This window comes from Ambystoma mexicanum, chromosome 1q, assembly GCF_040938575.1.
Source record: "Ambystoma mexicanum isolate Mex_15411 chromosome 1q, UKY_AmexF1_1, whole genome shotgun sequence".
In the NCBI taxonomy this organism is placed as follows: domain Eukaryota; kingdom Metazoa; phylum Chordata; class Amphibia; order Caudata; family Ambystomatidae; genus Ambystoma; species Ambystoma mexicanum.
Window position 1 is genome coordinate 450,983,565 of NC_090922.1, and position 16,065 is coordinate 450,999,629.

General features: G+C 48.1%; 1 protein-coding gene across 1 annotated transcript in view; it reads right to left on the minus strand.

The window, feature by feature from the left end:
• BBS2 (Bardet-Biedl syndrome 2) overlaps positions 1-16,065 on the minus strand; it is a 1,290,628-nt gene that overhangs the window by 1,163,898 nt on the left and 110,665 nt on the right. The window contains exon 3 of the mRNA XM_069640291.1: positions 9,150-9,377. Coding sequence (XP_069496392.1) covers positions 9,150-9,377 — 228 coding nt within the window. The remainder of the gene's footprint in view (positions 1-9,149; positions 9,378-16,065) is intronic.

The following is a 16,065-nucleotide window of genomic DNA, read 5'->3' on the forward strand; positions in this document are numbered from 1 at the left end:
CCTATAACCAGCCCTAGGTCAGCAGCCCAAAATTGGCACAACAAGATGGTCTCTGTGCACAGCCATGCCCAATAAATGCTGCAAACAAGCCAAAGACAATTACACGCAAATATCCGGCTGATTGCACATGGTGATGCAATCAAGCCTACAAAGTTCAGAATCACGTTTGGCTCTTGAACAAGAACATTCAGAAGCTTAACTTGCTTTTTCGGTCACGCTGAAATGCCTTTCCCCAGTAGCTCTCATCATAGTGCTACTACTCAAGCACCGGCAGATAATCCTGTATTTCGTTTGCCCATCCTTAAACCTGCTCAAACCAGCGCATTATGCCCTGACATTATAGATCCCACTTCTGTTATGCCCGATATTCAGTCCGTCCTCAATTCCTGCATCAAAATCAAAGAGGTGATGGCTGGAAGGTTTAAAATGAATCTTAACCACTGGTATTGCTCTGGGCAACTCTCCAGACCACTGTTCTTTGCCTACCAAGCCATTACCAAAGGTGAAAGATCATATGCAAATTAGGCCTGGTCCCACCCCAAAAGGGGGCAGTCCAGCCTGAATTGCATGGTCACATCCCTTCTGCACGAGACCACAAGCATCCCCAAACACGATTCGGCCTTGTTTGGCCTCATCATTGAGGAGTAGCTTGGGCATTAGCTTCAACACCTGATCCACTGGAAGTAATAATACCTTGAAGAATGCTCTTGTGAACCTCCCCATCCTGTTCTGTCCCATCCCTGCAACTCCATTGGCTCTTCGAGAAAGTTCCACTGCTGCCACGCTGCAAAGCCCAATCATCTTGGGGAAGGGGGAGGCTATCGGGCGTCAGCTCTGGTTCTCATGCAGACCACAGACTCTGCCGCCTTGGTGCCCCCTTTAGGCACTGCAAGACTTAACCTTGTCTGAAGTTTCCTCGATCACGCTCAGCGCTCATCAGGAGATGCAGCCTACCTGTGTAAATCGCTATCTAAAAAAGCTTGCTCTGTCCCAAGTCCTTCTGCGTGCAAAGTATTTCGCCATTGGTCTCTTGTCAGCTTTCTGAGATCCAACTGAAAAAGCCTTGCCTGCCCATGCTCTTCTTAGTGACTTATCCGTATTAATATTTACGATCAAGTCCTTATGTTCCTGGCCAAGCCCTGCCCATTCGTTGCCAGACTTCCTCTAACAGTGTTAGCCACTTACCACACCATTCACTGTGGTGAGTCTGAGGGTCTGCAGGAGAACTTGAGCAACAGGCAATTAAGGAGGCATCTGGCCAAATCTGGGCACTGATTACTCTTCACACTTCTGTTTCAGTTCCAGTGGTGTTTCCCTGTGCCATGGTCTGTCCCATCCTTTTCTGCCTATATGCCACAGGCATGAGGGACAACACATGCTCCAGTCATGCCCAGACGGTACTGTACCACTTGCCTGCCTTCCAGACACACCTTATTCTTGCCTGAGAGAAGAGTTTGGGAGGTGGTGGTGGTGGGGTCGGTGCCTACCAACATCAGTTCCTGTGTGATATCAGAGCGTCCCAAGCATGACAACAGGATCCAGAGAGGGCCTCTTAAGAAGAGGGGTGAAAATTATTCTGTCAAAGAGAACTGACACAATAATAGTAGTTAAGAGACATTAATCACGGAAGACAGTTCCTCACAAAATAAAGTCGGACAAAGCTGAAAGCTTTTAGCTAGACAGAGTCCAAAGGGCGAGCCTGATTTGGTATTAGAACTCATTCTGAGTTTGGTGGTAATTCTGCCAAATAACCGCCAAAATCCGTTACCGCCACATGATCCGATGGGTTTACCAAAGATTACAAGTGGTGTAATGGCGGTGTTAGTGCCAATTTGTGGAGTCCATAGGACTCAATAGAGGTTTTGACAGAATTACCACAAGTTGTAATTCTGTAGATTTTGGACTTTAAAATTGAGGATTTACCTCCAGAAAATGCTGGAGGTAGATCCTCCACTTCTATGCCAAATTTGGGATTTGGCAGAGCGGTAAAACAGCAGTAATTCTGTTACCACCAAAAAAAGTATCAAAAAAAGGAATTACCACCACTTTTTTACTACCCAAGAGAAAGCGAGTCATGATAAACGGAGGAAAAATCAAAAAGAACAGTAATAGAGTGAGAAACAAACAGGGACAGACAGCCATCCAAGTTAGCTACAGAAATAACCAAGATGTTTGTTCAGAAAGCCACCTGGTCCTCAAAAAATTGTGAGGTTTTTGAAATAGAATCAGAGACAAGTAAAAGAAGGGGGGGAACGGCTGATGGAAAAGAACGCAGGAGAGCTCATTCTCAGAAAGGTCGGCTGACTAGATGAGAGTAGTAGAGTATGTTAAGTTATTTTGCATTTATATAGCGCCTTATATACCATTGGTATGGTCTTATGGTCTGAAGGCGCTGGTAGGTTGAACGCCCTTGGGAACCGAAGTTCAAATCAGTAGAGAGTAGAGCGAGTCAAAAGGTGCATGTGAGCACCAGGTATGTGTGCAGCTCGTGCGATATCCGTGTAGTAGCTGCTTCTTAGCGGTAGGTGTGGTGGTTGAGAGGTCAGGAGAATGTGTTAATTCAGGCAGGTTTTATCCAGAACGGCTGCGGTTGCGTTAGGCCTGAGGAGAACGCCTGGCTGGGGGGTGTGAGACCAGCAGTGTCAACTTAGAATGATGTGGGGTGAGCGGCGGATGTTGATATGAGAACAGTTATACCGAATGGTGTCATAGTATCTCTGTGTTCTAGTTGACTGGTGATGTAAAGGAGAGAGTAAGCATGGTGGTGTGATATGATGAGTTATATGCTCTTTCAAACGTTCTTTGCATTCTAGACCATACTATATACGTCACGCAATATTTATGCGTTCCAGTCCGTACCGTGGACAGCTATCCATTCTATGCACGCCAGTCAGGTCCAAATACACTCTGGTCCACCCTGCGCGGTCTAGTCTCCTCCGCGCATGCGCTCTTGCCTACCACACGACTGTCCACTTGTCCGCACCACGCATGGCCTCTTGTCTGCCTCACGCATGCACTTTGACTGCCCAAGGCATGCACTCCTGACTGCTTCATGCTCTACGCATTCAGTAGCTCAACGTGCTCATCCATTCTACGCACTCATCAGTACTGGATGCGTCAGTGCTCGTTCGTTCTACGTGCTCGTTGGCTCTATGCGACACGTCAGTTCACTCTGGGCACTCGATCGCTCCAGGTACTCATTCGCTTTATGCCCTCACGCGTGCTATGCGTTTACCTGTTTTACGCACTTATCCCCTCTACGCACTCACCCCTTCTACGGACTCACCCCCTCTACGGACTCACCCCCTCTACGGACTTGCCCGCTCCATGCACTTAACCGTTCCACGCACTCATCCTCTCTGCACTCATCCGTTTTAATCACTCGTGATTTTCACGCATCAAGCAGTAATATGTTGTTCTATATATTCATCTCTACACTCATCTGTCTTATACCTTTCTTTACTCTGAGTATACATCCACTTCATATATTCATCCGTTCCATACGCCTTTCCGCTCCATACTCCCCTCGGCTTCATACACCTAACCTCTCCATACACCGATCTGTTGGCTGCATACACCTAACCGCTCCATGCACCCGTCCGCTCCATGCACCCGTCCGCTCCATGCACCCGTCCGCTCCATGCACCCGTCCGCTCCATGCACCCATGCGTTCCATTCCACCGTCCGTTCCAAACACTCGTCCGCTCCATGCACTCATCCGCTCCATGCACTCATCCGCTCCATGCACTCATCCGCTCCATGCACTCATCCGCTCCATGCACTCATCCGCTCCATGCACTGATCCACTCCCTACACTCATCCACTCCCTACACTCATCCACTCCCTACACTCATCCACTCCCTACACTCATCCGGTCCATACCCTCATTTGCTTCCTACACTCATTCTCTCCATACATTCGCCAGGTCAGTACAAGCGTCCGCTCAGGCGATAAACACACTCTCCGCACTTCCGCATTCATCAGCTATCCAGACTCGTTGGGTCTACTTATTCATCCGCTCCATATTCTCATCTGTTCTGCAGACTCATCCTGTTTTCGCTCATCCGTTCTGCACATTCATCCGGTTTGCACATTCTTGCGTTCTAGTCGCTTCTCTGAAATGTATGCACTCATCCGCGTTACGCACTCACCCCTTCTACGCACACATCCCCTCTGCGCACACATCCCCTCTGCGCACACACCCCCTCTGCGCGCACGCAACCCCTCTGCGCACGCACCCCCTCTGCGCACGCACCCCCTCTGGGCACACACCCGCTCCAACGCACTCATCTGCTCCACGAACTCCTCTGCTCCATGCACACATCCCCTCTCTGCACTCATCCGCTTTAAGCACTCGTGCTTTTCACGCATCCAACAGCGATATCCTATTCTATATATTCAATCTCACACACTTGTCTGTTCTATGTCTTCAACAGCTCTGCCCACTCATCCTCTCCATGCACCCATGCGCTCCATGCACCCATGCGCTCCATACACCCCTCCGCTCCATACACCCCTGCGCTCCATACACCCCTCTGCTCCATACACCCCTCCCCACTTTCCTCCGCACCATACTCTTGTCCGCTCTATACACTCATCCGCTCCATATACACATCCGCTCCATACACTCATCCGCTCTGTACACCCATGCGTTCCATTCCACCGTCCGTTCCAAACACTCGTCCGCTCCAAACAGTCATCCGCTCCATACAGTCATCCGCTCCATACAGTCATCCGCTCCATACAGTCATCCGCTTTGCACTTCCGAGTTCATCCGCTATCCACTCAATCATGCGCTTTACTTGCCTCGGTCCTCGTGGACATCTTTTTATATGAGTTGAGAAATAGAAGAACCTCTGGCTGTTGGATAAGAGGACGGGCACCAGAGATATTCTGCACGTTTTGTGATAAACTTAACAGCATTTAAATGCTCAGTAAACCATTAAAGTTTGTTGGACTTGTCGATGTAAGAAGCTATTTTAGTCAGTGCAAGAGAATCAAACGTAAAGGAAATCCTGTTAAACCCCACTGAAGCAGTATCAGAGCTGGAATAGAAGAGGGAGTAGAATGGGAGACGGGGGGGGTCAAATAAATAGGGTAGTGGAAGGGCAGAGGAAGGTAGGGAGTAGAATACTAAATAGAAGTAGGAAGTGATTGGACCACCAAAGAGGAAGTGCTGGAGAAATGTTGAGGGGCGGGGAACTTAAAATTTTATCAAGTATGTGGCCGGCAGAGTCAGTAGCGCAGGACACTGTCTTGTTTGGACTGAAAAGGGCCAAAAGGTCAGTCATATCTTAAACCGTTGGCAAATGAGGGCAGCCAGGTATTAAAATCAGGCAAAACTATCAGATGATAGTAGATAAGAGCAACAGAGCACAGAGCAACAGCAAAGGTTAATAAGGGGTGTGTTCTAGGGGTGTGTTCTATGGGAGTGGTAAAGAAGAACATAGGAAATGGAAATTCCATTAGACAGATCGAGCTTAAGGGTCATAGCTTCAGTGTTTAGGATTACAGGAAAGGCCATGGTGACAAAGGAAGACGTTGCAGATGCACTGCCGCACATCAACGATTCACGATCTAGGTCAAGCATAGTATGTCCTAATGGATGCCTGCATGACCGAAGAAGTCTTTAAACCAAGTTTCAGTAATAAGAATTACATTAAACAGGACGTCCCAAAAAAAGAAATCATATTTCAGAAGCACGTTTGGGAAGTGAGAAATCTTTAATTCTTGGAGCTCCAACATAAGAATCAGAAGAAGTAGCAATTTCAGGAGAAGAGCATTAAAAGAATATATAAAATGGGAAGTGTCGCCAGGGAGGACCTGAAGACCCCACTCTTCAAAGAACATCTCGCTAATCGTGGCTCCCTCCACTTAACACAAATTCAACGTCCCCTGTTCTCACTATCCACCCAGCGCCTCTGTTATCCCTGCATCCTTACTTGTAATGCCCCCCCCCGCCTGCCACCGGTTATGTCCTATGTACAGCCCTCTGTTGCTTCCCAGCTAGGTTCACACTTTATAAATCCCACATGTACAAGGACTTGCTGCCAAGATGAAAGCTATGATGAAAGTGGCGGCTTCTTAAAACATCTTCAATAATAGTCCTAGCTTACAAAAGCTGGCCTTATTGCTTGCTTCAGGCACTTCTTAAGTGTGGACACACGAGAACCATAGGCAGATTAGAACCTTGTCTGTTCATTCCTAACAAAAGAGCTGAGTTGAACAGAAAGAAAAATAAAATAGGCTGGGTCGATACACTTTAATATCACCTTGCATGACAATTTTCAGCCAAGTCTTTTAGTCGTACCTGGATAGACATTATTAGGCAAGATTGTATGCAGTACCCTTTGGGTGCACTAGAATAACCTTGACCTCCTGGCAGTAGGGACCCAACCTTTGGTATAAGTCTTAACTACACAGCTTGGTAGTGTGGTCGAGCAGACAAGCTTATCTCAAGAGGGGTCAATGTGAGCAGTAATGTTGTGACCCAGAGTTTCACCACACAGTTATCCAAATAAACACTTACACTCAAGGTTTCTTGATAAAACAGTTATTCATTTATTTCACAGTCAGTTATATAAGCCTTCTTCAGAAAGGGAGCAAAACATGTAACACTTATAATACACTTCAAAACACACTCTTAGTTTCTCTAACTCAAATGACACCCATTGGGGATGGCACACAGACACTTCCTATACCCTCAGGTGACTTAAATAGCTAGGACACTGTGGACATCGATTTGTCACTGGTACATTTAGAGCAATACTGAGTTTGGTGGAAAAGATAGCATAGAGGATAAAACAAAGGTTAACACATAACTCAAACATGCAAGTACTTGTAAACACCTTCCAAAGCACACAGTCAGAGGTAAGAGGAGTCTCTCAGGGAGCCAGGACAGCCAATGTTAATTGCACAATGTCAAGGGGACCTGGAGGTCTTTGTTGCAGGTAGGTAAAAAGTCTTGCACAATGTTTGTAGAAAATAGAACACTTGAAGGGCCACAAGCTGAGAGGCTTGTGAGGGGCAAAGCCTTAACAACTCTGCAAGGTAACCAAGACTGGTCTCAACTGAGAGCAAGTATGGCTACACAACAAGAGGTTAAGTTCTTAGACTTTACAGTACGTCTGGTTAGAAGAAATGGTTCCATCTAGCTTCTGTTCCTGTACAGCTCTGCAGATCCTGTTGTTCCTGAGCCTCAGTCGTGGGGACAAGAGGGAGGACGTCTGGGCAGGGGAGTTGCTAGGTCTGGAAAAGACCCGGTGCTAAGCTGATGTCAGAACTGTTGGGACTGGGGGCTAGCTAGTCTTTTGGCTGTAGCTCCTGAGATTCTATCCGGGGCTACAACCAAAAGATCAGGGGCTATAGCCCCCTTAGCCACCCCCTAGCAACGCCCCTGCGTCTGGGGACTCCTGCTCTGCAATGGGACAGTCAGCGGCAGCAATGAGCAAACTTCAATTCAGTGGTCCCTCAGTGTTTCAGCTCCTTGCGTCTGACAGCAAATAGCAACACAGCGGTTCTCGGATACCACTTCAGACTTTCCTTGCTTCTGGAGTCCAGCACTCTGTTGGGGTGGCTCAGGCTTGGTCAGTCCTGCAACAGGGAAGTCCGGAGGATCTTCCTGGCGCTCTGGTCCGACTTAAAAGCAACACATAAGATCTGGTGTTCCTCTCCCTGGCTCTTCGGTTGCAGTGGAAATGCAACCAGCTTCGGGAGGACGTCCAGACAGGCTTACGTTGGAGTTGATTGGTCCCACCAACTCAAACGGAGAAGTCGCCCTTGCAGGGCTTCTCTAGTCGAGGCAAATTCAGAGCTTCAGCACAGCAACAGGGCTTCACCGGGCAAACCAACGGTCCAGGAGTTGCAGCAGGCATCTCTTCCAAGTTCTTCTTCGGATTCCTTCGTCCAGTGGTCGACTCTGCCTTCCAAGCCAAAAAGCCTTGCCTTTTATGCAGGTTTCTGCCATTCATTTCAGCCTAGCTGTCAATCACACAGCAGGGTGGCTGTCCTTGCTGGACAGCCAGCCAATCACCTTTGGGTGCATTCATGTAACCAAGGGGATTACGCACAGGGAGTTTCGAGCACCTCCCTCACTTCCTGCCCCTGCCAGACATACTGGTGCCAGAGGCGGGCTTCAGTCGTGAATCCCGCCAAAGACAAAACGAACGGAGACCCAAACCTGGTTTGGCACACATAGTAAATCTCAAGAAGGACCTTTACAACAGAATATGGCGAAAAAAGAAAACATGGGGCCATTTTGACGAAATGGGCACCCATCGGTACCTTACCGTGGTTGCGAACGCAGCCCGCGGTAAAAACACACAATGGTAGTAAAAAGTAAACCACTGCCACCAGCCATTAATTGTCGAAAGGGTAACATAAAAATGTTACATGAGAAACTAGACAAAGGAGATAATAAGTAACCCCTCCAGCACCCTATCGTAAGATAGTGTGTGCTGGGTCTAGAAAGTTTGTAAGTAAGGTCAATTTCACTTCACTGCTCTTGGAAACAGTAGTTTCACCAAGAGAAGGTATTTAAACCTTGGGGATATCTAAGAGACTTCCCTATGCCACTGCACTGAAGGTGCTCTGTTACCCAATGTACAGATGATGCCTATGGAGTTTGTCAGACTCCAAAGTCAAAAAGAACACAGAAATTAAATCACACTAAAATTACATGAGAGATAAAAAGTCCTAAAGTCCAGCAAAAGAGCTGTAGGTCTCGAAGGTAGAAGGGGATTAACACATTTCTGAGAATTCTCCCTAATAGACATTTTGGGAGAATGTGTAGCAAGTGGAGAACCTTAAGGCAGAACCTTAAGGCAGCAATATTGGTTACAAATACAAGTTGCACAATGCACAAGGTCATCAAACTTCATTGTCTTTGTACCCTATGAGTCACTTCAACCCTACAATAGTTATTAAGGAGACCAAAAAAAAGAAAAACCACCAAATAGAACACTTGGCAAAAAGAAGATAAACATGTAGGTGTGAAGGGAGAAATAAATCAAATAAATAGAAAGCGATGGAGAGGGAGGGAGACTGAGGGAGCGAGGGATCCAAGCAGTCGGGCTGTGAACATTAGCAAGCATTCTGAAACTTTTGCAGATTCATCATAAATTACGTTCAGTACATAAAAGTATACGTACCTCTCTATAAAACAAGTCTGAGTTATTGTGCACATCGTAAGCCAGGAGATTAGTCTGTGTTCCAACGACAAGGGTGTCATAGTTTAGCGCTGGATTGAGCACCCCTGATGTCAGGCAGCTGACCGACTGGTTAATGTTTAGCAGAGAGATATCAGAATCCTGGCTGCTTTGCACTACACGATGGGCTGTGGGGCGCTGCCCTCGTGAGTGGGGATTATGAATAAACACCTAGAAAACAACAAAGCAAATACAAATGTTAAACACATTAAAGGCTTGCAGCTGGACAGCAGTTTGAGGACCTGAGAATTCTTTTGTAAAGATTACATTGCAGCAATTGGTGATTGTTTGGAGAATTAATGACTGTTCCAATTTGCAAAAAACACAGCTGGATGCCCAATCGCCTTTGCAGAAAGGAGGCCAACGCTTCAATTCCAGAGACCGTAACTGCTAAGGGTGTGGTCTATCGAAGTGTACTAAATGTAAAATTCACCATCAAAAATACAGTGGGTTAAAAAAAGACAAAAAACAAACATTTCTATTGGCAAAGTGATTAAGATGGGCAATTTCAGCAAAAGTTCCACACAAACAAGGCGCACCTAGTAGCCATCGCTGGAATTTGAGCAGAAAAGATCTAGTCACCATCACATTAAATGTACCACTGCCAGAAGACACTGATCCAAGTGATGCTGTCCCAATGAATGCAAAGCAGCAGGACAAAAAGGAGATTCTATGTCAAGACCGGCATGAGTGAAATTTTAGGAGAGTGGGGGGGCAAGGGTGCTTGTTCCCCCCCTCCACCACCCAATTTACGTTGTACACCAGTTTGTCCCCATTAATTTGACAGGGGCACCTTTCCTTTAGATGTCATGTCCCCCGCAACATTTTTAGCAAAACGACTCCACTGAAGACCGGAGGCACGCATTATGCTTCTTTCTACTGCTTTCATTTACTCTTCAGCAGTTTCAACATTTAACGAGAAAAACATTTTTTTTCCATTCTTTTTTTTCAAAAAACGACATTTCGCTGTCTTCTGATCCATTTCTGTAGTACTTAAAACAGCCTGCCTCTGTAGCACTTAGCCACTTCCTGCCTGTGGCCCCTCCTCTTCTTTAGCTGCTCTTCAGCAAGTTAAGTAACATTCTTACTTGTGTTTACTGTGCATGTTTACAGTTGATTGTGGAACATATCGTAGTATCAATTCGATATTTGTAGGAAGATTGTGATTCGCTGCCAAATAAGATCGCATTCGCAGCATTTATAGCGCCCCCACTTTTGCCTTTTCATTTCAGTATCGTGTAGGTCGTGGGGCCAGGAGACGTGCTGTAGGACGTGTTTCAGCAAGGCTCCTGCTGATCCATTATGATCCTGGAAGTTAGCTGAAGCTACAAGGTGTGTAAGTGCGCCTACGTTGATGCCCGTGCACAGGAAGGGTCGGAGCAGACAGACGAGCAAGCACAGTGAAAGAAGGAGGCTAGACTGTAAACAGGCAGCGGACAGTTGGCGCCCGACAAGAAGCGAGAGAAACAAGATGGCAGACGCCGGAACAAAGAGCCGAGCGAGCACTGACTTCATCAGCAAGGCGGAACAGCAGCGAGTTCCGGAGGCTGAAGAAGTCTGCACCGTGTACTGCGGGAGGAGCAGTGACTTCAACAGACCTGGAGTGGCCGGCGACTGCTGCTAAATAAAAGATTTACATGCAAACTGCCTGCAATGGTATAAGAGACTCCTCAAACACAATCAGGGTGAGGAGTGCTATGCGGGTGCTTACCCAGATAAAAGACCCCGGGGAAGCAGAGGTGTTGGAGCGTGCGGAGCAAACAGACGGTAGCTGGAGACAGGCGCATGGTTAACTCGCTAAGAGCGTCGAGTACATCTGTATCTGCAAGGTACATCATGCGGCATAAGAGCGATTTCTGGTGACGGCTCACAAGGAAGCACTCCCAGACATGCTAATGTAGGAGGAACAATCGGACACAAAGCTGGTGCAGACCGGGATAAGCAGCGGTTGACAGTTGAATATGGATCAACGTGCGAACATAAGATATCTGCCAGCTCCCACTGAGGTCCAGACCAGGCAGTGGAGGCAGTGTAACAACTGGGTGGAGTTCCCACTGTGGTCCGGCCCGTGCCAAATGAGCGCCGCCTTCGGAGCGAAAGATGCATCTCATGTAGCAATTCGCAATGCGGTCTGGCCCAAAAGGAGAAGCGTTGCCTGGCGAACGCGGATGAATGGAGGGTTCAGTGCGGTCCGCCCCACACTGATGAACGCTCGCAGTAGAGGGTGTGGGCATAATAGGGGCGCAATTTCTATCTGAGTCAGGCCACGGCCTACAAAGACATAAACTGTTAGGAAATTGGAGCCGGAGGCGCAGATAATAGGTTGCTGGAGCAACGGCTTCTGCAGCAGTAGAGCAAGTGATCCGTGTCACTGCAGCAACGTGTGCGGAAGGGTCTGATTCTAATTCTTGCCTCTACTTTGCAGATGCACGACAGAGTCGAACAAAAGAGGACTGTAGCCGACAGAAAGAGGAGAGTGGAGGAATATAATCATAGCAGTCATATAAGGATCATACACTTGACAACAGTACCTTCAGTGGGGAACAAAATGCCAGAGTGCCCTATGGAGCTGGAGTGGGCTCAATAACTCGAGCACTTCCCGTAAGTTGGGTCGGTACAGGAACAAGGCCACTAGGTACTGGGCCCTGCCGCGACCAGAAGAGAGGGTTAACACAAGGCACAGGTGGGTGCCACCTCTTACAAACCAAGGCTACGCTTGGAAGGAGAGCAAACACTGCCATCTTCCCTTGCTGCATCGGTGCATAAACCGAGTGTCGCGCAGTAGTCTTGAGCATATCTATGCACCACGGGGGCTAATTTGGGATAGGTCCAGATGGTGCCACATGCGCAAAGGGGGACAGTGGCACGCAGAGATGTGGTGACAAGCTGCTACCATACCACTAGCGCACCATACTAAGCAACAGTTGCAACAACATCCGTGGATACAAACGACTGCCTACTGGAGAACTGTCAGGGCGTAGCTGAGGGCTAAGCGAGCAAGGTGATACTGAAAAGAACAGTCGCCCGAAGAGGGGTAGTCATGACATCCAAGTCCCAGAAAAGCGGGGCTAAGCAGCCGACACTGGATGCCTTCACTAAGCCCACGACTGCGGCTGAAAATACAGGCTTAAAGCCACGTCGAAGAGAGCAGGTGCTCGAGAAAGGAGATCAGCAGATCCTAGAAGCCATAGCATCTCTGAAAGTATCTTTAGAGGCTAAAACCGATGCCATCAGCATAGATGGGAACTTGTTAAGACAAGATGTGGGGTCACCGGCTGAACGCACAGGAACACTCGAGAAGGCAGTTACAGAGAATACAAGTGGTCTAGAGGACACTTCTGAAGAAGTCAGGGTACTGCAACAAGTGCGTAATCTGGAAGACAGAGCTGAGGATGCAGAAGGCAGAGCCAGGCGCAATAATATAAGAATAATAGGGCTCCCAGAAGGAGAGGAAGGAGCGAAACCAACAGACTACATAGAGACCCTGCTGCAGCAAGAAATCGGTCCGGGCGGCCTCACTCAAGGCTTCATGGTCAAACGTGCACATAGATCGCTTTTGAGGAAACCACCACAGGATCCCAGCCGAGGCCAATAATAGCCCGGATACTGAACTACCGGGATAGGGAAAAGATCCTCGAACACTTCTGCAAAGGGGGGGGGACCATCCAACTAGCGTCTGCCGCGATAACTGCATACCCCGATTACACCCTTCAAGTTCAGAAGCAACGGATTAACTACATAGCGGTTAAAAGGAGACTACGAGTGGCTAGCCTGAAGTACATATTGTTGTACCCGGCAGGACTGAAAGTGATTCACAATGGTGGCGCCCTTTTCTTTGACAATCCAGAGGACGCATACAAATGTTTATGTCTATTAGGTTTATATAGCGCTTTAATTCAAAGCGCTTTACAATATAACAACAAGGTACAATAATGAAAGAAGCATATTTACAATCATGAAACAAACCAGTGAGACAATATTTAGAACAATTTACATAGATGGAGGAGGAGAGGCAAGGGTGAGCAGGAAGGGTGAGGAGGTAGTAAAGGGAGGGAGGAATAATATTTCAAATATCTGATACAAATTCAGGGGGAGTGAGAAGGAACGGGAAGGGAGGGTAGAAAGGGGCTAGGAGGGGGACAGGGAAGCTGGAGAGGAGAGATTGTAGGGAAGGAAGTCAGGGGGGGTGGAGAGGAAGGGCTTTCAAGGAGGTGTGGAAGGAGGTGTAGGTGGAGATGGAGCGGATTGAGAGAGGTAAGGAATTCCAATGAAGGGGGGGCCAAGAGCTGAAAGGAACAGAAGCATGAGGAGGCACATGGGGAAGGGGGTACAGTGAGTAAGAAGAGGTCAGTAATGGATGGACACACAGAATTTGCCAAACGGAACAGAGGCCGGTCAGAGGAAGGGCCAAGTAGGCATATGTAGAAGATAATGGCAGGGTAGCAGTGGACTGTAAATACAGGAAAACAAGAATTGCTCAATGCAGGAGCCAATGGTGTGGTGCTTATTTAAGAGTGCACTACGCGGGAGTGCCCTAACTCCAAGATCAGATTTGTGTGTTTGGATACTAGCAGTTACGTATCTGGCTACTGCCTCCCACACACCAGGACAAGACCCTGGAGCAGAGGTGAGAAGTGGGGATGCCTGAGCACTAGGTATTGAGCTGGCCAATTGTTGGGGGGGGTAGGGGAGTTGGGGTAGTTAGTGGGGAGTTAGCCTAAGAGTCCACACTGTATATGATGAGCTTGAACTGGAACATTGGACTGCCGATAAGTGTCAGAGGTTTTATGTGTGATGGGGGAACTTGGACTAGTATCCTGGAATGTCAGGGGACTTACTGCTATTTGAAACATTACAGGGTTCTGAGTTATTTAAGGCATCAGAAAATTGCCATTGCACTCCTGCAAGAGACTCACCTTACAAAAGAGAAACAAACTGCAATAGCCAATAAATTGAGAGGCATGATGCTGGGTTCGGCATACTCCGCTTATGCTAGGGGTGTGTTAATATGGATGGCCCCGTCGGTACCTTTGAGGGTGATCAAGACTTTTCAAGATAAAGAAGGCAGGATGTTTTTTATTGCGAGGTTGGCAGAATTCTGTATAATCAACACATACGCACCAAACCAAGAGACTGCGGCTTACCTTCGCACGTTACAGCCACTAATAAGCCCACACAGAGATGGAACGTTGATATGGGGTGGAGACTTTAATTGTACGCTTAATCCTACGTTAGACAGATCAGATGATAAATTCACACACCCCGCCCCCTCTGCCAAAGCACTGCACACTGAGGCAAGCATTTAGGCTTTTAGACATATGGCAGACTCTACACTCGCAGGCCTGTGGATATTCGCATTATGCTGCTCCCCAAGACCTGTACACTAGGCTAGACTATATTTTTACAGGAGAGGACACCCTGGGGGAATTTGAGGGGGTGGAATATAAAGCACGAGTGTTGTCGGATCATGTACCGCTGGTGGTTACGTGGAGCGTTTCCCCCAAGAGCACGTATCCCAACATGGAGACCTAGGAGTGAATCCCTGGGAGACTAAGCATTCCGGGAATACTTAAGAGAGGGGGTGCAGGAGTACTTTACGCATAATACAGAAGTGCGGAGTCAGCAGGTAGGTTGTGGGAGGCCTTCAAAGTGGTGATCAGAGGGACGACAGCAATCGCCAAGGCAAACGGGGTTCAGGCCGCAATAGATAATGACTTACGGAAGGCAGAACTAAAATTAGAAGCCATTAATGGGCAGGGTGCTCTCCAGGAGGGAGGGCCCGAGAGGATGTTGCCCTGCAACAGGAATGCTTAGTACACTGGGATAGATTAGGTAAACTGAGTTACCGGAAATATGTGGAATGGCAGCATGCTGAAGGGGACAAACCAGGATGCTTGCTAGCCTGGTTTTACAAAAGCGAAACCGAGCGTAGCATGATTCGGGCAATTGCAATGAGTAATGGGGAGATCTGTGTAGGTCATGGGCAGTGCGCCCTACCCATCAGAGAGGCAATCCTCTTGCCAGATCGGGAATCACTAGGAGCACAGAGCGGGTCCAGTGCTTCATTCCAAACACCCCCGGGCACTTTCTCTGCCTCTCTGTGAATAAGGCAAGAGCGGAGAGAGGAGTGCCAGGCCCCCTCCCTCGTGCAGGAGGAGTTGCCTGGCGCATCTGCGATGCAAACAGAAGCGCACACTGAGGATTGCAGAACTGCAGATACGCTCCATAGCCCCTCGCAGCAGATAAATGATTAAATAAGGGCTCGGCACAGGACAGGTAGATGCCCCTGGCCCCGATGCCCAAAAGATAACAGCGTTTCATCATTGTGTGTTTTGGATAAATAAAGTTACTGAAATGTGTTGTACATTTATATATTGTGCAATAAAAACCACAGCCTTTTATTACCAACCACAAGACAATAGGTCATCATTGTACAACAATAATAAGGGTAATAGGTCAGCTGGCTCTGGACTCCACAGATTATGGCCAGCGCTTCAGAATAGGGCACCAATGGAGGCGACAGGCACAGGGAAGAAATCAGGGATGACCAGGGCAATGTAACTCACTCCACAAGTTTGGCTGCCTTATGCAGCCAAGCAACAAGGTGGAAGGCAGATTGGCGCCACCTCCCCCTGTCTAACACCACACCTAGCACTTGACACACAGCAGGGTGTCAGCAGGAGCAGGGACAAGCACAAGGACAGGAAGAGAAGGGACAAAAGGAAAAAGGAGGCCACACCAAGGTGTGAACGGCAGTCGGTGCCGCCCGGCTAGAGGGGCACGAAGCCCTTGGCAACATGCATAACCCTTGGGCTATGGAAGGGGAATAAAAGGAGGTAGCTGGGAGCAAGAAGCCAGT